Genomic DNA, 25,149 nt, shown 5'->3' on the forward strand with positions numbered 1-25,149 from the left:
TAATTCCAGGGAACTGCCATATGAGGAGAGATTAACTAGATTGGGATTGTTCTCGCTGTAGTTCAGAAGAATGAGGGGGGGGGGAATCGCATAGAGACTTATAACATTTTAACAGGATCAGACAGGGTAGATGCAGGAAAGATGTTATCAATGATGGGTGTGCCCAGAACCAGGGGTCACAGTCCGAGGATTCAGGGTAAACCATTTCGGACAGATATAACGAGACATTTCTTCACCCAAAGAGTGGTGAGCTGTGGAATTCATTACCGCAGGAAATAGTTGATGCTAAAACATTGAATATATTGAAGAGGCGGCTAGATATAGCACTTGGGGAGAATGGGATTAAAGGCTATGGGGAGAAAGCAGGATTAGGCTATTGAGTTGGATGATCAGCCATGATCGTGATGAATGGCGGAGCAGGCTTGAAGGACCGAAAGGCCTCCTCCTGCTCCTATCATCTATGTATCTAAAGAATTGCAAGTGATGCTCTGACTATAATTCTAAACGAATGGTACCAAGAGAGGGCAGTTTCACCAAGGTAAAAGTGTAACGTTACCTTAGTCCCAGATGACCAAAGGCTGCTCTTCCTGGTGGTGATTTAACCATCTGGCTGGTGATGATTTAACCTGAGGATCACCACACATCAGGTGAGGGGCATGGGTGAGAAGGCGAGGCTTCATGAATAACCTCAGCTGGTACGGGGATTGAACCTGCACTGCTGAGTTTGCTCTGCATAACAAACCAGCTGTCTGGCCAACTGAGCTAAACCTGTCCCCTTTCACTGGAGGTAGACAATGGAGGAAAAGCATTTGAGGATGGCAGGGAGATCAACTATGTCAAAGGCTGCAGATAGGTATAGAAGGATAAGAATGAGGATAAGTCACAAAAAATGGCTTTGAAAAGGGCTGTTTCAATAGTGTGACAGGCCTGGAAATCTGATTGAAGAGATTCAAACATGGAATTACAAGGAAAAAAGGGCACAAATAGGGAGGTGATAGCACATTCAAGGACTTTGAATAGAAAAGGGAGGTTGGAGATGGGAGTGATAATTTGCAAGGATAGAGACAGAGATGGGTAGGATGGGTATAGAGGGATACAGTTCAAGAAAGTGCTGAGGGTTTTGGCCAAGGTTGGTATCATGACCAGTACAGGCATGGAGGGCCGAAGGGCCTGTTCCTGTGCTGTATTGTTCTTTAGCAGACGTCAAGGATGGGGTTTTTGAGATGGGTTATGACAGCAGATTTGAAGGTGGTTGGAAATAATACCCAAGAAAAAATTGTTAACGATATCAACCAATATGAGACCAAGAAAGGGAAATTGGATCGTCAGCAGTTTGGTTCAAATAGGTTTGAGGAAGTAGAATTTGCATCTTAAGAGGAGCTCAAAGAACTAGCAGGAGGCGAGGTACAACCAAGAGAAATACACAAATTCAGAATTTTAAAAATGAGACTCTTTTTCAAAAGACACCAGAGAAAAGATAACAAATGGGTTGAAATCCTCTGACAATTGTGGAAAACAATGATTATCTGGCTCATTAACACATTAAACCCTTTCAGTGGGTCAGCCTTTCTTAACCTATGAAAATTCACTTTGTTTTAGAATAATAGCATTTTGACAAATCCTTCAAAAATCCCAAAATGTGCCATTTGTATTTGATAACTTTCTGTAACTTAATACAAAGTTAGGAAATTATGTATAAACATTTACAAAGAACCAAAATTAGCCATGGCAACTACTTATATAGTGACTTTAACTTAGAAAATATTTCCCAAAGGAGAAGAAAAGAAAAGGAGTCATACCAGATGGGGGATGGATATTTTATCGTGTTGGCGGAGATGAGAGGGAGAGAGATATTAGATTTGGTGAATGAAAGATTGGTTGAAAGACGAGTTTTAAGGTTTTAAAAATGCAGAGAAAAGTGAAATTTAAAATTGATGTTAACTCATAGCTGAAGGTTATAATCACGTTATAAACAAGAGTTTGGGGGAAGCGTAGGGGGATGGGAGCAGCAATATACAAAAAGTCAGAGTTTGCTAACAAAATAATGCTCTGGGAGTTACAAGACTGGAAGAGGCTCCAGGTTAGGTTGGACCATTGCTGATGTGGGCCACATGGATCTGAAGAGTAAATTTAAAACAAGAATTCATATGACAAAGAAAGCACGGCTTTAAAGACCTGAAGGCAAGTTTCTGTTTAATTCAATATAGTTAACAGAATTCTTCTGTTGTGCATTCAGATCATCCCTGATGGTTGGTTTCCTGAATATTTGAAATAAAAATGTAGCTTGTTCAAAGCAGTTGTAACATCAATAGAAAGCTGCAAATTTATTGGCTGGTGAATATTGCTGCTGCTTTTCCTTTTTCCCAAGTTAAACTTGGTGGGCAGTGGGAAACAGCGAGAACAGGGCTTAAAACAGGTGAGAGAGAGGCTTCACTTGGTGAATAGTGGGAAACAGCGAGAATAGGGCTTAAAACGGCAGAAAGAGTGGGAGAGGCTTCACTTGGTGATTAGTGGGAAACAGCGAGAACAGGGCTTAAAACAGCAGAAAGAGTGGGAGAGGCTTCACTTGGTGAGTAGTGGGAAACAGAGAGAACAGGGCTTAAAACAGCTGAGAGGCTTCACTTGGTGAGTAGTGGGAAACAGCGAGAACAAGGCTTAAAACAGCAGAGAGAGAAAGAGAGAGGCTTCACTTGGTGATTAGTGGGAAACAGCGAGAATAGGGCTTAAAACAGCAGAGAGAGAGAGAGGCTTCACTTGGTGAGTTGCAGGAAACAGCGAGAACAGGGCTTAAAACAGCAGAGAGAGAGAGAGAGAGAGAGAGAGGCTTCACTTGGTGAGTAGTGGGAAACAGTGAGAACAGGGCTTAAAACAGCAGAGAGGCTTCACTTGGGGAGTTGCAGGAAACAGCGCTTAAAACAGCAGAGAGAGAGAGGGGCTTCACTTGGTGAATTGCAGGAAACAGTGAGAACAGGGCTTAAAACAGCAGAGAGAGAGAGAGAGAGGGGCTTCACTTGGTGAGCAGTGAGAAATGGCGAGAGCAGAGCCGGACCATCCGCCGCCACCAGGAGCCAGTCTGTGGGTCTAGAGAGGCATTTACAAAGTGGGGGTTGGGTGGGTCGTGGGCCATCCATCGCTGCATTCCTGGGAATTCAGGCGCAACGGCCACAGCAGCCAGCTTTTAAAAATGCAAGCTGCGAGCAGTTTTAAAAATGCGGGCGCGCTGTGCATGCATGCCCACTCGTCAGTGCTCATACCTGGAGCCCAGAGAGAAACACTGCCTCTGCCTGACGTCAGTGTGCTGACCCAGAAGATTAAAAAAAAAAAATTCAATTCAGCCTTCCTGCATTGATCTGGAATATGCTCAATAGCTGAGCCTGCAGAACTCTCTTTGATAGTGAATTTTAGAGATTAAAAAGATTCACAATACTTTTGAGTTAAGTACTTCCTCCTCATCTATATCTAAAATAGTCACATTGCAATTTGCTGACTATATCATCAGGCTGTAAACCACCCATCTGAGGAAAACATACATTCTGCATCTGCTCTGTATCTGCTCTGTAGAGTGCTGAGAGAATAATGCCTGTTTCAACGAGGTCTCATTTCTCATTCTTCGCTACTCTGGACTATAGAATATAAGCCCAGGCTCACCTCTCACAAAGGTAAGAGAGATGGGCAGCATGGTAGCGCAGTGGTTAGCACTACTGCCTCATGACGCCGAGGTCCCAGGTTCGATCCCGGCCCTGGGTCGCCGTCCGCGTGGAGTTTGCACATTCGCACCGTTTGCGCATGGGTTTCGCCCCCACAACCCAAAGATGTGCAGGGTAGGTGGATTGGCCACGCTAAATTGCCCTTTAATTGGAAAAATGAATTGGGTGCTCTAAATTTTAAAAAACGTAAGAGAAAATGGTGGGTCGTGAATGTCGGCCGGCGTGGGACCCGAAGGATGGCCGGTTGGTAAAAATGGGTCACGGGCAAAAAAGTTTGAAAAACACTCGTCAAGAACCTGTGTCCAGGTCGAAAAATAATCATGGCTTGACATTACAGGGAAAACAGGTAGATGATTGGTTGGTATTTCCTAATTAGCTTACTTAAATGAGGGAATTAACTGGTGAGTCATTCTTTAAGCAAGATTTACTATTACTAGTAAAGTATATAAAGTATTGAGGTTTATTAGTATTGGTACGGTTTATTCGTATTAGTATGTAGTATGCTTTGTTTGTAGTAGCAAAGTTATTCATTAAGAGAGAGGAATGGCAAGGCTGCACCAAACTCTAAGAGTACATATCCTGTGCTATAAAGAGATTCCAGAATGCTTCCTGTGTCCTGGATAATCATTTATGCAGGAAGCAAAGTCAGTTGCAGCAGTTGGAGCTCCGGGTTTCAGCATTTCAGAAGCAGCTGATGTCACCGCAGTGCCTCCGGTGACGTTGAAAACTTTGTGGACAGCATGTTTGTGGTCAGCCCAAAGCTTAAGAGTATGCAGGGAGAGAAGGAATGGATAACCGGCAGGCAGTTAAGCAGAAAAAGGCAGGTGGTGCAGGAGTCCCCAAGTGCATCATCCTTTCCAAATAGTACTCAATTGTGAATAATGATGATGTGGAGATGCCGGCGTTGGACTGGGGTGAGCACAGTAAGAAGTCTTACAGCACCAGGTTAAAGTCCAACAGGTTTGTTTCAAACACGAGCTTTCGGAGCACGGCTCCTTCTTCAGGTGAATGGAAAGGCTTGTTCCAGAAATGTTTATATAGACACAGTCAGAGATGCCCCGGAATGCGAGCACCTGCAGGCAATCAAATCATCAAAGATGCAGAGAGAGAGGTAACTCCAGGTTAAAGAGGTGTGAATTGTCCCAAGCCAGTTCAGTCGGTAGGCCTCTGCAAGTCCAGGCTTGTTGGTGGGGGCCGAATGTAATGCGACATGAATCCCAGATCCCGGTTGAGTCCGCATTCATGCGTGCGGAACTTAGCTATAAGTTTTTGCTCAGCAATTTTGCGTTGTCGCGTCTCCTGAAGGCCTCCTTGTAGAATGCTGACCCGGAGATCAGAGGCTGAATGTCCTTGACTGCTGAAGTGTTCCCCAACTGGAAGGGAACAGTCCTGCCTGTTGATAGTCGCACGATGCCCGTTTATTCGTTGTCGCATGCAGACCATGCAGACACTGCGACAACGAATAAACGGGCATCGTGCGACTATCAACAGGCAGGACTGTTCCCTTCCAGTTGGGGAACACTTCAGTTTCTTGCGATCTTGGACTGAGCAGTTGCCATACCAGGCTGTGATGCAGCCGGATAGGATCCTCTCTCGCACATCTGTAGAACTTTGTGAGAGTCGATGCAGACATGCCAAATTTCTTGAGCTTCCATAGTAATTTAATAGTTCGGGAAAAATACAGACTTTTCTGCGGCCACAGATCCAGGCCTCCCTCATGCCAGAGTCAAGGATGTCACTGACCGGTTGCAGAACACTTTACCCAGCTGGTTCCCTACCCACCCGACCTACTTACTTTACTCACACCCATAAGACATAGGAGCAGAGTTAGGCCCATCAGATGAAATGAAAATCGCTTATTGTCACGAGTAGGCTTCAATGAATTTACTGTGAAAAGCCCCTAGTCGCCACATTCCGGCGCCTGTTCGGGGAGGCTGGTACGGGAATTGAACCGTGCTGCTGGCCTGCCTTGGTCTGCTTTCAAAGCCAGCGATTTAGCCCAGTGTGCTAACAGCTCCACCATTCAATCCCATCCCCATTCTCATACCTTCTCCACATAAACGCTGATCCTCCTATTATTCAAGAACCTATCTCTGTCTTAGTGATTTGGCCTCCACAGCCTTCTGCGGCAAAGAGTTCCACAGGTTCACCATGCTCTGGCTGAAGAAATTCCTCATCTCAATTTCAAAGGATTGTCCCTTCAATCTGAGCTGTGCTCTCTGGTTCTAGTTTTTCCTACTATTGGAAACATCCTCTCCACGTCCACTCTATCAGGCCTCTCAATATCCTGTAAGTTTCAATAACATCACCCCTCATCCTTCTAAACTTCAAAGAGTACAGACCAAGAGTCCTCAACCGTCCCTCATACGACAAGTTCTTCATCCCATGGATGATTCTTGTGAACCACCTCTGGATCCTTTCCAAGGACACCACATAACACAGTTTTAAGCTATTTTTTGTCCCATAGCTTTTCACTGTGTTAGTCAATGAAGACTTAAAACATTTGGCACCTGGTGCCGTTAAAACAGGGCACAGCATGGCTTTGCCCGATGATCCTGACCTACAAGGACTCCCAGAACATAGCGGGAAAGCCATCACGGGCAATTACTGTCCACTTCCACATGTGCCTGAATAAGGAGCGGGTCCGGAGATGGACGATTGACACTCCAGAGTTGGAAGGGCCATCCCATCAGAATTGATCAAGATGTAGGGGCAGGGTCGGCAAAATGGCAAGTGGCATTCAATAAGGCCAAGGCAGCCCTCTACAGAAGCAACTTGATGTTTGAGATGGTGTACCCAGTTCGTCCTTGTGTTGCTTTCAGAGACAGAGATTACTATTTTAACGTGCCGGAAGCAAATTACTTTGTTAACCAACATGGGTTGGGGGTAACTAATGGTTTTGAAAACTATGATCCTTTTTGTTTGGACAATTTTAAGTTCACCTATATTTGTAAAAAAAGTTTTGTTGTGTGGGGGATGGTTGTAAAGTGGGGGAGGGCATGTTGTTGTAATGGAGATTGCTGGTGAGGGTTGTTTATTGGTATTGTTGGAACGGTTGGAGGGATGGGGATTGGGGTGTTGCATCATCCTATAATGTTTGATATTATTGTTGGGTGTGGGTTGGGGGCAGATGTGTGGAAGATTTTGTTTTTACCCCATGTGGGGGCCACCTGGCTAGCAGGATTGCTAGTTAACAGGAGCAGAGTGGGGGAAATGGCTGCAGCTGGTTACCTATGGGTGGGGCAGTTCTTTTATTTCTTAAGGTAATAAGCTTAGGTTCTGAGTGTTTGTTTTGTTGGGGGTGCCGGAAGGGGGTTTGGGTTTTCGGTAGGTTGTTTGTCTGGTGTTTGAGGGGGGCTAAGTGGGAGGGTGGTGGAGGAGTTGGGTGGTGGAGGAGTTGGGGGGTGGGGTATTTGCTCAGTGCAGATTCCTTTGTGTTCAAATTGGTTTGATGGGGGTGATGGTGACCATCTTAGGTGGGCCTGTGGAGATTTAAACATCCGAGTGATAAGGAGTTTTCTTTCTTTCTTTCCCTATGTTCAGCAGGTTTACTCCTGGGTTGATTCTTTTTGTGGTGGGTAAGTCTTTGATCCCTGGGGTGGGGTACTCGTCGATAGTAATATCAGATCATGACCCCCATTATGTGAATCTGTTGTTGGAGCTGGGCTGCTCTCAGCGACGTCCGTGGCGGTTGGAATTGATGTTGCGTGCGGAGAAGGGATTTTGTGAGCTGATAAACTTGGCCATTGGTGAGTATGTGGAGTTAAATAAGAACTGGGAGGTTCTTGCCCTCCATGCTCTGGGAAGCATTGAAGGCAATTATTAGGGGAGATATAATTTCATACAAGTCATACAGGGATAAATCTGGAAGGGTAGAGAGGCAGAGACTGGTGGACTCTATTCTGGAGGTGGACTGCCAATACTCCAGTATCCCAACGCCGGAGCTTTTGGCAGAGAGAAAGAAATTACAGATGGACTATGAGTTGTTGTCAATGGGAAAGGCGGTGTGCCAGCTTCGTCACATGAGGGGACATTTTATGAGTATGAGGAGAAGGCCAGCTGTTTGTCAGCTCACCAGCTGAAGTGGCAGGCTGCTGCTAGTTCAGATCAGGGACTTGGGTGGGGCTTGGCTTCTGCCCCAGAGAAGGTCAATTGGGCCATACAAATCTGAGCCTCTGGAGGAAGAATCAACAATGGTACAATTTTTAGATGAGTTGACATTTCCGGAGGTGGAGCAAGATTGAGGCAGAAGCTGAGGGCAGCCTGGTGGCACAGTGGTTAGCACTGCTGCCTCACGGTGCCGAGAACCCGGATTCGGTCCCGGCCTTGGGTCACTGTCCATGTGGAGTTTGCACATTCTCCCAGTGTCTACGTGGGTCTCACCCCCACAACCGAAAGATGTGCAGGGTAGGCGGATTGGCCACGCTAAATTGCCCCTTAATTGGAAAAAAAAGGATTGGGTACTCTAAATTTAGAAAAAAAAACAAAATAAAATAAAAAGGTGCAATTCTAAAGATGGAGCAGCAACAGAGGGACCTGGGTGTATATGGACATGGGTTATTGAAGGCAGCAGAACAGATGGAGAATGCAGTCAATAAAGCGTACGGTCATTTAAATGGAGAGAGATCGCAAAGCTCTTGAGGTACAAGAAGGTTGTGTGTGGCCTGGTACACAAATAACAAAATATCAGTACGCAGATAGAGCAAGCGAATACGAAGGCAAATTAAATGTTGTCATTCACTGCAAGGGAAATATTTGTAGGGAAGTTTTTCTACAGTTGTACAGAACATTGGTGAAACCACATCCAGAGTACTGCGTACAGTTTTGGTCTTCTTATGGAAGAGACATAATTGCACTATAAGCAGTTGAGTGAACGTTCACTTGACTGATTCTGGGATTATCTTAAAAGGAAAGGTTAGAAAAATTAGACCTGTATTCATTCAAGTTTACAAAAATGACAGCTGATCTTTTTGACACATTGAAGGCTCTAAAGCGTCTCAACAGCATGGACACTGAGAAAATGTTTCCCCTTGTGCAAGAGACTAGAATTAGGGAACACAGTTTAAAAATAAGGGTTTTCTCATTTAAAATGGAGATCAGGAGAAATTCTCTCCCTCTCAAAAGGGTCATCGGTCTTCCCCAGACAGTGGTGGAGGCAGGGTCACTGAATATTTGTAAGGCTGATGTAGATAGATTCTTGACTAACAAGTGAGTTAAAGTGTTCCAGGGATGATGAGCTTCAGTCATGGAGGCGTTGGGACAGTTTTCCTTGTAGAAGATAAGAACAAGAGGAGATTTGATCGGAGTCTTCAAAATTGTGAGGGATTTGGAAAGAGTAGATAGGGAGAAACTGTTTCCACTCATGAAAATCCTATGAACGAGGGGGAATAGATTTAAAATAATTGTCAAAAGAAGCAAAACTGACATGAGGAAAAACTTGTTCACACAGCGAGTGGTTAGGAGCTGGAATATTCTGCCTGAAAGTGTGGTGGAGTAAAGTTCAATTGTAGCATATAAAAGGGAATTAGGCTTATCGGAAAAGGAAAAATGTGCAGGGATACCTGGAGAAGGTGGGAAAATGGCACTAGGTAAATTGCTCATTCAGAGAGATGATGCAGACACAAAGGGCAGAATGGCCTCCTTCGGAGCTGTAACAATTCTGTCGTTCTGTGATAGTTGTAATAATGATGAAGAACAAAATGTCATTCCCGTTCTTTGTGTTGCTAAAGATTCCCAGTTTTCTTCTAATAAAGTGCCACATGGCACAATTGTCATCCAAGCCTTTGGAAAATTAGAACAATTCTTAGCACAGTACAAGAATTTGAACAAATACACAGAAAGTATCCTATCTGGCTGCATCACAGCCTTGTATGACCCAAGTGCATAAGAAATTACAGAGAGTCGTGAACCCCGGCCAGTCCATCACACAAACCCGCTCCCATCCATTGACTCTGTCTACATCTTCCGCTGCCTTGAAAAAGCGGGCAGCATAATCAAAGAACCCTCCCACCAGGCTTATTCCCTCTTCCAACTTCTTCCATCAGGCAGGAGATCCAAAAGTTTGAGAACGCGCACTAACAGATTCAAAAACAGCTTCTTCCCCACTGTTACCAGACTCCTAAATGACTCTTACGGACTGATCTCATCTCTTCACACACCTTTTCTACTGAGTAGTACTACACTCCTGTATGCTTCACCCAATATCTGTGTCTATGTACTTACATTGTATATTTTATATCTGCCTTTTTATTTTATATTTTCTTTACATGTCCAGGATGATCTGTCGGAACTGTACGCAGAACAATTCTTTTCACTGTACCTCAGTACACATGACAATAAACAAATCCAATCCAAATATTTTCTGCAATTAACATCAATGGCATGTCATGCCAATTTATTTCAGTTAATATAGTATGTGACATAAGGAAATGAAAAGCACCATCAATCCTCCTCTCAACAGCAAACAAAAATAAACTTTTTGCATCTTTTCTATCTTTTGCTTAAAACACACATTTCTTCTAAGGATCCCACTTATTTCTGGTCATGGCTTGGCCATCACATTACCATATCCTCTGACATTGTGAGCAATGCCAAGATTGCCACTGCAATTCCCTGACAAACACATCATTCTATTAAAGGAAAAAGTTATTATTAGATTATCAGAATGAGTGGGCAAGAGATTTATTTATTGACAATGAATTAAAATTTAACTTAATAAGATAGCAAACCACACCAAACCAGGTAACATAGATAACAATTGTGAAAATCTATAGGCCAAAAATTAACCATTTTAGAAAGTATTGGTTTTCATAGAGTATAAACTTCAGCTGTCAAGATCAGTATTAAATTCCACGATGTAGAATGCTCTCCAGTGGGCAAGGTGTTAAGTTCTGACAAACATTAGGAGTGTGTGTGTGAACCAAATTATTCTCTCAACTCAGCAACGTTATTAATACCACACTGCTTGTAAGTATCTATTTTAATTACCGTATAACATATGTTTGTCCAGTTGCATCCTACTCTTGACTCACCAAGATGTATGTAATATAGTCTCAAATAGGATGTACTACACAAGTGCTGAATACCCTTTTTAAAAGAAATCCCTTTTTTAAAGGTCCTTTTGCATGAGGACAGGCAAAAGACCTGCTCACAAATTGCTACTCAAACAGTTGATTTGGAAACTAAACTCAACAGATGTGAACCTATACTTGAAAAGCCATGTCACACCACTTAGTTTGCAGAGTTAGAAGGTCACAACTAAATCTGCCAGGACAATGAACAATCTGCCCCTGTCAATTCGGCTGCAAAACTAGACATCAGAAACCATGCAATTGATTATGCCTCTCATCTGATTTAGATGTTTCTGACTTTTATTTGCACCTTCCCAGGAAAAGGCAGCCAAAATCAGTCGCTCACTATATTTGCTGTTTGCAGACAAATTTTCTACCAGAGGTTAGTTGTGCAGTAGTTTTAAAAAAACTAAATATTAACTGAAGTAACCAAGTGGATATCTAAATACATCGGAAGATGCTAAAAGGTAACATAGCTATACAGTACCTGTGAAAAACAGTACCTATATTAATGGTTATACGCACATTAACAGAGAACAAAGGAACCATACCTGCATTCCTCATCACTCTTAATGAGGGGGTCAGATCCAACTGTACCCACTAAAAACTTGGGACTGAGTAGCGGCAGACGAACATGCTGCAATACCTAAAATGAAGAAAACAAACAAGATTATTTCGATCAATAGTTCCCAATACTAACATATCGGCGACTGCTTAATCCATCTAGAAATGATTTGGCACTGCGGACTGAACACCCAACATGCAGCGTTTCAGGGCGTCAGGACTTGGGTTCACACTTGTAACCCCCAATACAATCGAGTTCTAATCTCAACAATGTCACTGTGGGGGACGAGTCAGGCAGAGGTTATGTTACTTGTCCCTTGTCTTCCCTCCCAGCTTCCATCGTGAAAAACCAAAAACATGCATTTGATAGGAAAGGTAAAGAGCAAACATATGTAGAAATCAATATCTCTAATTTAGAATTTGAGACTCCACAATCACAATTCAATACAAGTTCTAATATCAGTGAATGCAATAATAAATGTAAAACTTATTTTTATTCATCCATGGGATGTGGGCATCGCTGGCTCGGCTGGAATATATTGCTCATCTCCAAGAACAATTTAAGAGTCAGCCACATTGCTGTGGATCAGTAGTCACATGTAGGCCATACCAGCTAAGGATAACAAATTTACTTCTCTAAATGATATTAGTGAACCAGGTGGGTTATGACAATCAACAATAGTTACATGGTCATCCTTAGATTTTTAATTCTAGATTATTAATGAATTCAAATTTCACCATCTGCCACAGATTCAAACCCAGGTCCCCAGAGCATTACCCTCGGTCTCTGGATTACTAGTGCAGCGACAACACCACTGTGCCTCATCTCCTTTAATGAATACCGTGGGGTTTTCACAAGTACTTTGGAATGTTCAGGCGCAAAACTATCTCATTAAAATTCTGACCCACGGTCACTGGTTTAAAATAAGTATAATAAAGTAGTAAAAAGATATTGAATGAGTGAATGTATGGAGCTGTAGTTCGTCCATGGAATAATTTTATCATCAAGTTCAGCTGTGTTTTTTTTTAAACAAACAATTTTATTGAAGTGTTTTAGGCATATAGAAAAAGTGACATTGTATAGTACAAAAAAAAAAGAAGTCAAGACACAAATTAAACACGGCTCTGTTCACACACGGACCTGCCTCAATATCCCCCTACTCTACTCTATTCCCCCCCCCCCCCCCCTCCCATCCCCGGACACCTTCGGGTGAACCCTAATAGCGAACCTCTCAAGGCGAACTTGACTTTCTCCAGGCCAAGAAAGCTCGTCATGTCCGATAGCCATACCTCAGCCCTCGGGGGGCTTTGAGTCCCTCCATGCTAACAATATTCGTCGCCGGGCTACCAGGGAAGCAAAGGCCAAAACGTTGGCATCTCTCTCTTCCTGGACTCCCAGGTCCTCCGAAACCCCAAAGATTGCCACCTCAGAGCTCATTACCACCCCAGTTTTCAATACCCGGGACATGACATCTGCGAATCCCTGCCAATACCCCCTGAGTTTAGGGCACGACCAGAACATATGTGCATGGTTAGCCGGCCCTCTGGCACATCGAGCACACTTGTCCTCCAGCCCAAAGAATCTGCACATCCGGGCCTCCGTCATGTGGGCCCAGTACACAATCTTAAACTGGATCAGGCTGAACCTGGCGCATGTTGCGGTCGTGCTCACTCTGCTCAGGGCTTCTGCCCAAATACTATCCTCCAGCTCCTCCTCCCACTTAGGCTTCAGGTCCTCGGTCTGCAGATCCACAGCTCCTATTAGTTCCTTGTAGGTGTCTGAGATCTACCCTCTCCCACCTCTCCCCGAGAAACTACCCTGTCCTGCCTCCCCTTCGACGGGAGACGTGGGAAGGACGGCACCAGTCTGCGTACAAAATCCACACCGATGCTCTTACCTCCCCCTACATGCCTCCTCCACTGGCCCCAGATCCGAAGAGCTGCCACCACTATCGGGCTGGTGGAGTACCGTGCCGGTGGAAGCAGCAGAGGCGCCGTGACCAGGGCTACTAAGCTAGTGCCCCTGCACAATGCAGTCTCCATCCGCTCCCAAACTGACCCTGCATCCACCATCCATTTCCTTATCATCGCTATGTTGGCCGCCCAGTAATAGTTGAAGTTCGGCAACGCCAGCCCCCCTTCTTCTCGGTTTCTTTCAAGCATCACCCTCTTCATCCGCGGGGACTTCCCTGCCCATACAAATCCCAGAATAATTTTATTCAGCCTCTTAAAGAGGGACCGCGGGATAAAGGTGGGAAGACACTGAAAAACAAACAAGAACCACGGGAGAATCGTCATCTTAACAGTCTGCACCCTCCCCGCCAATGACAGCGGGAGCGCATCCCACCTCCGGACCTCCTCCCTCACTCGTTTCACCAGTCGGGACAGGTTGAGCTTATGCAACTTGCCCCAGTCTCATGCCACCTGAATCCCCAAATATCGGAAACTCTCCCCCACTAGCCTGAACGGCAACCCCTTTCCTGCCCCCTCGCCTGAATTACAAACATCTCGCTCTTAGCCATGTTCAATTTATATCCTGAGAACCGGCCAAATTCCCTCAGGATTTCCATAATACAGTCCATCCCCACCATTGGGTCCAATATATATAACAGCAGATCGTCTGCGTATAACGAGACTCTATGTTCCATTCCCCCCCGGATCAGCCCTTTCCAGCCCCTAGAAGCTCTCAGTGCAATTGCCAGCAGCTCTATGGCCAGTGCAAACAGCAGAGGGGAGAGAGGGCAGCCCTGTCTTGTCCCACGGTGCAGTCTAAAGTAGTCCGATGTCATCCTGGTCGTCCTTACACTCTCCTCCGGTGCCTGATACAATAGCCTAACCCAGTCGATGAACCCCACCCCGAACCTGAACCGTCCTAGTACCTCCCAAAGATAATCCCACTCGACCAGGTCAAAAGCCTTTTCAGCATCCATGGCTACCACTATCTCTACCTCCCTACTCTCTGGGGGCATCATAATCACGTTGAGCAACCTTCTTAGGTTGGCTACCAGCTGCCTCCCCTTTACAAACCCGGTTTGGTCCTCCACAATTACATCCGGTACACAGTCCTCAATTCTGATCGCCGGCTAAATCTCCACGGATCTGCTCCGCCAATTTGCTACATGAACCCTCTCAGTTCCTTTGCCATTACTAGCAACTTGCCCATTATTGAACATGACCGGTCCAGGCTCAGGTCCAGGACTGTAATTAAAGTCCCCGCCGATGATCAGCTTATGCGAGTCCAAGTCGGGGATCTTCCGTAGCATCCTCCTAATAAAATCCACATCGTCCCAATTAGGGGCATACACACTGACCAGAACTACTCTCACCCCTTCGAGCTTACCCCTCACCATAACGAACCGGCCATCCCCTTCCACGACTATGCCCCCCACCTCAAATTGCACCCTTTTATTAATCAGGATTGCAACCCCCCCCTCATCTTAGAATCAAGCCCCGAAAGATAGACTCGACTGACCCAGCCCTTCCTTAACCTAACCTGGTCTGCCACTTTCAGGTGCGTCTCCTGTAGCATGACTATGTCCGCCTTCAGAATCTGCAGATGCGCAAACACACGCGCCCTCTTCACTGGCCCGTTTAACCCTCTAACATTCCAGGTGATCAGCCTGGTTGGGGGGCATTCTCCTCCCCCCCCCCCTTGCCGATCAGCCTTCAACTTTCCTTGGCCAGCCCCCCAGCCATGTGTCGTGCCTCATCTGGCCCGCCTCCTGACTGGCTCCACCCATGACCTCCTCACTCTTGCCATGCCCAGTTTCCATCCCCATCAGCAGAACAAACCCCCCGCCCCCCTAGCAACACCATCCTCCCCTCCCCCTAGCAACACCATCCCATCACCTAACCCCTGCTCTAATCTAACTATATGCACATCCTCCCCACCTCGGCTTCCGTTGACTAGCTCCACTCAGCTAGCCTGGGGCTCCCAGCCTCGGTGCCAGCGCGTCTCTCACCCATTGTTCCTAGTCACCCCTCCCCCGACCCATCCATACCACTTCCCCAGCTCAGCCCTACTTAAGCAAACACTCTCTACAAGTCATAAAGTCATAAACAGCCCCCACTATAGCGCAATTCCAACTAATCAAAGAGCCCTAAAAGGAAACATTCAAGTAAACCACACAAAGAAACGACAAAAACGGACCCAAACATACAGGCAATTTTCAAAACGGGAGAGACACCACATATACTTCAAAGTTCTAATATGAGTCCAAACGCCCTTAGCTCAGGGCCAGCGCTTGCTTCTTAACGAAGTCTATTCCTCTTCGGGTTCCTCGAAATAGTGGTGCTGACCCTCATACGTAACCCACAGTCTCGCCGGAAAAAGGAGCCCGAATTTCACCTTGTTTTAATACAGTATCTCCTTCACCTGCCTGTAGCCTCCCCTCCTCCTGGCCACCTCAGCGCTCAAATCTTGATAAACACGCAGGGTGGTATTGTCCCAAGTGCAGCTTTGTGTGCTCTTTGCCCATTGCAGCACCCATTCCTTGTCCAGGTACTTGTGAAAGCATACCACCATCGCTCGTGGGAGACCCCCTCGTCGCGGCTGCCTCACCTGCACTCTGTGTGCCCTGTCCACCACCGGTGGGCGTGGGAACACCTTGTTCCCCAGCAACTTCTGAAACATACCCTCCACAAACGCGGCAGCGTCAGGCCCCTCTGCCCCCTCCGGGAGGCCCATGATTCTCACTTTCTGCTGACGAGATCTGTTGTCCAGGTCCTCCAGCCTTTCCAGAAGCACGTTTTACTGGTCCCTCAACCTCCGAATCTCCACATCCGCCTTCGTTTGAAAGTCAGCCTGCTCCTCCACTGACTTCTCCAATTGCTGGAGCTTCTCAGCCTGATCATCTAGCCTTTTTTCCTTCTGGTCAATTGACTTCTCTAGCGGCTCCAAGTTGTCACGCTTCAGAGCCAAAAGCCCTCTTGCATAGTCTGCAGCACCTGCTCCATTGTGGGCTGGGCTGTCGGCTCCTTGCTTTGAACACCAGCCATGCTGGTCCCTCTCACAGCCTCCACTGTGCCCTTACTCAACCACTTCTTCTGCTTTTTATGGTCCCTCCGGCTTCTTAGGTCCATACATTTCTGTATGGGTCCTGCGCCTGAGTACTATTGCTTTCCAGTTCCGCGCTCAAAAGCGCAAAAAAGTCAGGAGAAAAGGTCCAAAAGTCCGACCGAGACGGGAGCCACCAAATGTGCGACCTACTCCCTCATAGCCGCCATCGGAAGTCAAGTTCAGCTGCGTTAAGATACATGTTCATGCCAGCATTTTCTCTGAGTACATCTTCCTGTTACAACCAATCTATGTTAAAACTCATTAACCCCCCAAAAATTACCAAAATTCAGGATGTCATACATGCGTTTGCTGACAAACTGTCCATAAAGGTTGATTCACCTGTACAACTAGATGAAGCAGATTGGAGGGCTCCAACTAAATAACTAGTGATGTACAGTGAAGTCTGCTTCATTGGTATATTATTTTAGGCAGCTTTTTGTTTTGGGGGGGGGTGGGGGAGACAGAGGAGGAAAACCATGAGAGATGGACAGTCAAACTGGCCATTTTAAAAGGAAAGACCTGCTTGACTGGGAGTCTGATATAAAGATTTTTCAACCCAACAGTACACAGCAATTCTGAATATATTGCATCAATTTATTTTGACTCTCAAATGATATTTAAGTTTACAGATTAATGACAATGTACTATACTATAAATTAATTAGAGGGACTTCCAGTGGCATTATGTATGGGCAAGAGGTGGCTCCTGCTAGGGTACTGTTCTTTTAGCCCTTTTTGCCCAGTTTCTGGGGGTATTTTTGTTTAAAAACCCTCTCGTTTAATGGAATAAGATGCCTACATAAAGAAAATGTCCAGGAAGACCATGGGGAAAAAGCCTGAAAGCAAAAGTTCTTCGACTGAATTGGAGGCTTCTCATGGCTAGTCAGTGGAGAAAATGGTGGAGACAGCTTCTGTGACTCCAGCCACTCCATTACCGCCAAGATGTTTGCTGGCTCCTTGGTGGTGGGATTTGAGAAACAATGGCGGGTAGTGTTGGGTTGGGTGGCACAGGAGCACAGAGGTTAGATTGCTGCCTCACAGCCCCAGAGACCTGGGTTCAATTCCGGCCTTGGGTGACTGTCTGTGTAGAGTTTGCACTTTCTCCCCATGTCTGTGTGGGTTTCCTCTGGGTGCTCCAGTTTCCTCACAGTCCAAAGATGTGCAGGTTAGGTGCATTGGCCACGATCAATTGCCCCTTAGTGTCCAAACGGTTAGGTTAAGTGGGGTTACTGGGTTAAGGTTAGAGTGGGGGCCTGACCCTAGATAGGTGGATCGATGCAGATTTGATGGGCCGAATGGCCTCCTTTTGCGCTGTAGTGATTCTATGATTCTATTCTGTGTCAGTGGACCTCTGCAAATCGTTGGAAGAGATACTGCTCTCATTTGGTTGAAAAACCAACAAAATGGTAAAAGTACATTGCACTGTGATTCAAGGCGCGGAGGTCTCTCCTTGGAGGTACAGCGACCAGATTGTCTCTCTCGAAGCAGAGATGTCTTTGATGGCTAAGGCAAATAAAGCGCTAAAGGCCAAAGTGAATGATTTGGAGAATTGTTCAAGGAAGAAAAATATTTGTGGGGTTGTCAGAGGGGATGGAAGGCCCAACTCGAGTATTTTGCAAAGATGATTGGGAAGATGGTGGGGGAAGAGTGGACTCAGGTTCTCTCCTGGGCTGGATCAAATTCACTGGACACTCAAACAGATGCCCTGTCAAAATGAATCGTTGCAAGCAGCAACTGTGAAGTTTCACAGCTTCCAAGAAAAAGAGCAAGCCCTGAGATGGGCAAAGGAGCATCACAACTACAAATGCAAAAGCCACACCATCAGGTTTCATCAGGAAGTGGGAGCGGAGCTGGCAAAGAAGCAGGCGGCATTCAATAAGGCCAAGGCCGCCCTAAATAACACTGGAGTCCAATTTGTGGTAGTGTACCCGGTGCGGCTAAGAGTTTTTTTGATGTGCCGGAGGAGGTGGCTCTTTTGAAAAAAGCATGAGCTGGGAGTGGGTTGATTGAGGTTTTTGAGGTATTTTGGGTGTTGGGGCAATACATGTTCATATGGAGAGTTGTTGGGGTTCCTTGTTCATGTTTGTATTTCTTTGTTCTTGCGTGGATTGAATGTTTTGCAAGTTGTACTTGGTTGGGGGGTTTAATTCTACGGGAGAGGGTTGATCTAATTGTTATAACTTGTGAAAATAAATAGCTCCATGTGATGGACTATGTTTCAAAGTTTTTTTATACTTTGTGTCCTTTATCTGTTTGAATTTTTCCTCACTCTGGGCAGGAGCGGCCCTACTAGCCGAAGAGTTAGCTAATGGAAGCATGTGCGGTGGGGGTGACTGCAGCTCATTATTGGTTTTGTTTTAGATAATTAGTTTAGTGTTTTTGTTCTGCTTGGGGTTAGGTTTACTAGAAGTAGGTTTTAGTGGTTGACGTTCGCTTTACTGTTTTTTGTATGTAGATTTGGGTGTGGTATTATTTGAGGGCAGGGAGGGGTAGTTTGCAGAAGGCGACTGAAGATTTTTCTTTGTTTAGTCATGCTAGTGGGTTTGGTGGCCATCTTGGGTGGTCCTGGTTGCTGTATTTTCTACATAACCCCTCTTTGTGGAAAAAGGGCCTCCCAAGTGAAAAGGTCAAGGGTATTTGATTACCTTAAAAAGGTTGAATGCTAACTAATGTGGTGTTTCTGCAGGAGACTCATTTGCGGGTCAGAGACCAGACAAGGTTGCGGAAGGCGTGGTTGGGTCAGATTTTTCCATTCGAATTTTGAAGGTTTGGCTTGGGGCGCAGCAATTCTAATCAATAAAAGGGTTCAATTTTCTGCCATTATGATCTTGGCGGATCCCAATGGTTAAAATGTTATTGTTTGTGGGTCTCTGGCGGGCACCTCGGTGGTCCTGGTTAATGTCTATGCTCCAAACTATTAACAAACTACTAACCTCCATCCCTGATTTGGATTTGCATCAGTTAATCTTGGGGGAGTGTCTTAAACTGTGTATTCACATATTGACTTTTTTGTTCTCGATAGGTCTGTCCTCCCTTCGGTGGAGAGGGCAGGTCACTCGGCGATTGCGATTTCAGACCATGCCCCACATTTTGTGGATTTGGCACTCATGTCTGGTCCCTCCCAACATCTGCCATGGAGATTTGATATGGCATTGTTCGCAGACAAAAGATTTTGCAAACGCATGTCCACTGCCATTGGGAGATATATTAAATTTAATAAAAAAGTGAGTTTATCTTGCCTTCTACATTGTGGGAAGCCATTAAGGTGGTTATCAGGGGGAGATAATTTCCTACAAAGCAACATGGAAATAACTGCATTGGTAGAGAGCAGAAGCTGGCGGACCTCATCCTGGAGGTGGACCATCTTACTTGCCGGGAAGCAGGAAAAAGCTGCAGACACAATCTGAATTACTATCAACGGGTAAGGCAGTGGGCCAGCTGCGAATTTCGAGGAGTGTATTTTATGTACACTGGGAGAAGGCCAGTCACCTTTAGGTCATCTGCTGAGGTGGAAGGCACCTCCCTGGAGATAAGGGATTCAAGTGGCAGTCTCCACTTAAGGTCAATGCGGCTTTTGAAACATTTTATTGGGATCTCTATATATCGGAGCCCCCCGCAGAGAGTTTAGCCATGCTGGATTTTTGGATGGGTTATCCAGCGCAGTGGGAGAGGCGGGAAGAGTTGGAATCCCCTTGGGCCCAGAGGAAATTCGGAAATATATTGGGTGCCTCAGATGGGTAAAGCCCCTGTCCCTGATGACCTCCCATTGAGTTTATAAGTTGCAGAACAATTGATCCCTCTAACTTTAGATATGTTTAATAACTCCCTGTCTGGAGTTCATTGCCAGTTACACTTGCGCAGGCTTCTATTTCCCTGATCCTTAAGAAGGACAAGGGCAGCACGATGGTGCAGTGGTTAGCACTGCTGCTTCACGGCGCCGAGGTCCCAGGATCGATCCCGGCTCTGGGTGACTGTCCAAGGACATTCTCCCCGTGTTTGCGTGGGTTTCGCCCCACAACCGAAAGAGGCTTGGAATATAAAAGCAGGGATGTACTTCTGAGGCTTTATAAAGCACTAGTTAGGCCCCATTTAGAATACGGTGAACAATTTTGGGCCCCATACCTCAGGAAGGACATACTGGCACTGGAGCGGGTCCAGCGGAGATTCACACGGATGATCCCAGGAATGGTAGGCCTAACATACGATGAACCTCTGAGGATTGTGGGATTATATTCATTGGAGTTTAGGAGGTTGAGGGGAGATCTAATAGAAACGTACAAGATAATGAATGGCTTGGATAGGATGGACGTAGGGAAGTTGTTTCCATTAGCAGGGGAGACTAGGACGCGGGGGCACAGCCTTAGAATAAAAGGGAGTCACTTTAGAACAGAGAGGAGGAGAAATTTCTTCAGCCAGAGAGTGGTAAGTCTGTGGAATTCATTGCCACAGAGGGCGGTGGAGGCCGGGACATTGAGTGTCTTTAAGACAGAAATTGATAAATTCTTGATTTCTCGAGGAATTAAGGGCTATGGGGAGAGAGCGGGTAAATGGAGTTGAAATCAACCATGATTGAATGGTGGAGTGGACTCGATGGGCCGAATGGCCTTACTTCCACTCCTATGTCTTATGGTCTTATGTGCAGGGTAGGTCGATTGGTCACGTTAAATTGCTCCTTTAGTGGAAAAAAATGAATTGGGTACTCTAAAGTTAAAAAAAAAAGGACAAGGATCCTCGGGAATATGGGTCATAATAATCAATTGCGCTTTTGAACATAGATGCTAATTACATGCAAAAGTGCTGGCACCGTGGTTGGAGTTCTGCCTCCCAGAAGTGATTTTGAAAGACCAGTCAGGCTTCGTCAAGGGTCAGCAATTATCGACCAATATATGTCAACTTTTAAATGTTGTCCTCTCCCTCTCTTCAGTACCCAAACCAGAGGTGATTGTTTTCCTGGACGTGGAAAAAGTGCTTGATAGGATGGAGTGGGGATATCTTTGAGATTCTTGGAAGGTTTGAATTTGGGCAAAAGTTTATATCCTGGATTGGTTGGTTTACTGTTTTATTTTCATTCATTTATGGGATGTGAACGTCGCTGGTTCGGCCATAATTTATTGCCCATCCTTAATTGCCCTTCAGAAGGTAGTGTTAAGTTGCCTTCTTGAACCTCTGCAGTCCTCAAGGTGTAGGTACTGTTAGGGAGAGTGTTCCAGGATGTTGCCCCTACGACAGTGAAGGAACAGAGATGTAGGTGAATGACTTGGAGGGGAACCCAGGTAATGGGGTTCCTAGGTATCTGCTAGTCTTGTCCTTCGGGATGGTAGTGGTCATAGGTTTGGAAGATGCTGTCTAAGGAACCTTGGTGAGTTATTGGTACACAGGGAGATGGTACACATGGCTGCCACTGTTCATCAGTGGTGGAGGGTTTGAATGTTTGTGGACTGTTCGCACAAGTGTTTTAAACTCAGGCTACTTTCCGCTGAATATGGGCACAAAGCAGGAATGTCCATTATCGCCACTCCTATTTGCTATAGCAATAGAACCACTTGGCATAGTGCTGAGGTCTTCCAACAAGTGGAGGGGAATAAATTGGGAGGGGTGGAGCATTGGGTGTCCTTATATGGATGAGATAATAAAGTGGGTGTACTTGTATGGATGAGATAATGAAGCTACTTAGGAGTTTTGGCTCGTTCTCTGGGTACAAGTTGAATTTGGATAAGAGCAAATACTTCCCAGTTAACTCCCCGGGAAGGGTAGCCCATCTGGAGATGTTAGCTTTTCGCCTTGTCAGATCTAGCTGTCATTATCTGGGTATTCGGGTGGCCTACAATTGGGCCTCGCTTAAATTTTACGGAAGTGGGATAACCTCCCCCTGTCCTTGGCAGGCAGGGTTCAGACTAATAAAGGAATGTGCTTCCGAGATTTTTATTTCTTTTCTGTTTCATCCCCACTTTTGTCCCAAAGTCCTGGCAGCACAGTGGTTAACATAGTTGCTTCACAGCTCCAGAGTTCCAGCTTCAATTCCCGGCTTGGGTCACTGTCTGTGCGGAGTCTGCATGTTCTCCCGGTGTCTGCGTGGGTTTCCTCCCAGTGCTCCAGTTTCCTCCCACAGTCCAAAGATCTGCAGGTTAGGTGGATTAGCCATGGTAAATTGGCCTTAGGTGTCCAGGGAGGTTGGGAGTTTAGGTATTTTCAGATTCCCAATTTCCTGCGTAAGGCTTTTCCCTTGGAACCACCTTTCACCCTATTGAAGAGGATTTAGTCTTTGGCTGGTTCTGGATGGGGGAAGCGTTTTGTGTATTTACTGCCAGATTCTGTCAGCAGAGCCGGCTCCATTGGAGGAGGTAACGGTGAAATAGGAAGGTGAATTGGGACTTATTCTGGATGATGAGGTGCGGAGCAAGGCTCTCCGTAGGGTCAACTCCACATCCTGTTGCACTCAGCTTAATCGGATCCAGTTTAAGGTGGAGCACAGGGCTCATTGACAAAGGCGAGGATGACATTTTTTCTCTGGGGTGGGCGACAGGTGTGACAGGTCCGTGGGGACCAGCTAACCACACTCCTATGTTCTGGTCTTGTCTCAAGTTGAGTTTCTGGGTCTCTTTCCTTACCACCATCTCTGGGATACTTAATGTCGATCTGGAGCCATGCCCATTGGCGTCCATTTTTGGGGTATAAGTCTCGCCAGTGCTGCAGACAAGGTTGAAGGCTGATGACCCCTCGCCTTTGCCTCGTTAATAGTCCGGAGTCGAGTTCTGCTTAGGTGGAGATCTTCTGCTCCGCCCAGTGTCACGGCTTGGTTGGGAGACCTCATGCCATTCTTACATTTATTATTATTACTACATTTGAAGAAGATCAAGTACACCATTCAAGGGTCGGTGGAAGGGTTCTTCCCGAAGATGGCAGCAATTAATTTCCTTTGTAAAAGAGTTAATCACAATAAGTTGTTAAGGCGGTTAGTTTAATGTTTTTTTTGGCGGGGGGGGGGGGGGGGGGTGGTTTTAAGGTGACTTGGGGCTCTTGATTGCTTATTGAGTTTTTTTGCATTGTAACTTGAATTGACTGTTTTATATTAGTTTGATTATAATGAAAGATCTTCAATTAAAGCACTTTTTAAAAAAAGTTAATGAATTTGATCGGTCATCTGATTGTTTGGACAATAGCCAACTAAAGCAACATCAGAAGCAATCAGGACATCTGTCATGAATCCCAGTTATTATCACAGTTGAAGTGACAGTTTTCATTAAACAAAGCTTCATATGTACATCTAACAAGTTAATAAAAGTAAATTGCTGTCAGTAAGAGTTTAGTCTTCTATTTTTTTTTAAAGTGAATTTGCTCCCTCTTTAAGCCACATTAAGCCCAGTCACCTAACTGTGGCACAGCTAAATCTATACTTTGGTTTCTATCAATGTTGTGTTGAGACTACCTACTCAGAATTACAAAGAGGTTTGGCGTCACCTGCAAAATTTCTTTCTCTGAAAGCCTGACTGGGAAAGAAACCAACAAATGTGGGCAACTGCAGCTGCCAGCATGCAGAACAACCGAGTTAGCTTATAATTGGGAGTATTACAAGTGGTGGTTTCTCAACCAGCTTAATGTTTTGAAAGTATCCATAATTGCATACCTGCATGACAATTATAAGTTAGGATGCATAATTATATATTTATCCAACAAGGATAAAAGACATTGTGCAACATACCCAATTTATTATTTTTTGTTGAGGTTAGCGGAACAGGTTGATGCAGCTGAATTCAATCATTAAAACACAAACTCCAGAGCATATGGAAGGTGCAAAATGATTAGAAGATGGCGAGAGAGTTCTGAAAATCCAGTTCTGAATTCAGGCTGCAACCATAAAAACCATAAAATAAAAATGGGTTCATTGTGCTCACTCTGCCAATGCTCAAATGAAAACCAGATGGAGGCCAGGTACAGGAACAATCCAAATAAAAAGACCAGAATGCGAACTAGTCCAACCAGTTTTGTACATATCCTATGGGGTAATTATGAAAAGTTACTGAGGTGCCACATGTATAGTAGCAAGACGCATGTCCCAATTCTCATTCGGAGAACAAGCACTTGAGATACATTTTAAAGCAACAGGAATTTTTATACTCTTAAAAAAATATGAGTTACATCACATTCAAGGTAATGGCACCAACTGCTGTGGAATTATCCTGAACTTAATATTTCAGCTGCATTTATGGCTAAGGAGGTTTTATTCATTAAATTATTTCACAAGGTGCTTTGGTTTCTCTTGAGATCATGACAGGTGCTTTAAAAATGAAAATCTTAATTTCTTGCCTAAAACTACTATGGAATCTGCAAATTTTCCTTAAATATTGAGGGGTTCACTTCACTTAAAATAACCCAGGTCAAATCCATGCTCACATTTTGTCAACACATGGCTGGCCCAGGACAGAGGGATAGATAGCAGCATTCTAATTAAAGTGTAGATAAATAAAGTGGGTCACAAAGGATGTAGCATGGTTCAGAGCTGCATTGGAACTAGGAACAAAGTATCTTAATTGAATGATGGCTTTTGAAACACAACTAAAAGGGTTTGAATTTATACCTGCACAATGACCTACCTGGGGGAGCTGCGGACGTCGCTCTTGAATGCTGTATTTTACCCAGGCCATGACGGCATTAAAAACCTGCTCCTCACTCCGCACATTCAACTCATCACTGGAAATTATATCAATCAGTTGATTGGCTGGTAATAACATGAACTCCTCACTCTCCATCAC

General features: G+C 45.2%; 1 protein-coding gene across 4 annotated transcripts in view; it reads right to left on the reverse strand.

Annotated features, from left to right (window-relative positions):
• The window catches only part of klhl20 (kelch-like family member 20), a 90,824-nt gene that overhangs the window by 26,057 nt on the left and 39,618 nt on the right, over nt 1–25,149 (reverse strand). For all 4 annotated transcript variants that reach the window (XM_038795118.1, XM_038795119.1, XM_038795116.1 and 1 more), the window contains exons 4-5: nt 24,991–25,149; nt 11,329–11,423 (exon numbers count right to left, since the gene is read on the reverse strand). In XM_038795118.1, coding sequence (XP_038651046.1) covers nt 11,329–11,423; nt 24,991–25,149 — 254 coding nt within the window. The remainder of the gene's footprint in view (nt 1–11,328; nt 11,424–24,990) is intronic.

Source organism: Scyliorhinus canicula, chromosome 4, assembly GCF_902713615.1.
Source record: "Scyliorhinus canicula chromosome 4, sScyCan1.1, whole genome shotgun sequence".
NCBI classification, from domain to species: Eukaryota; Metazoa; Chordata; class Chondrichthyes; order Carcharhiniformes; family Scyliorhinidae; genus Scyliorhinus; species Scyliorhinus canicula.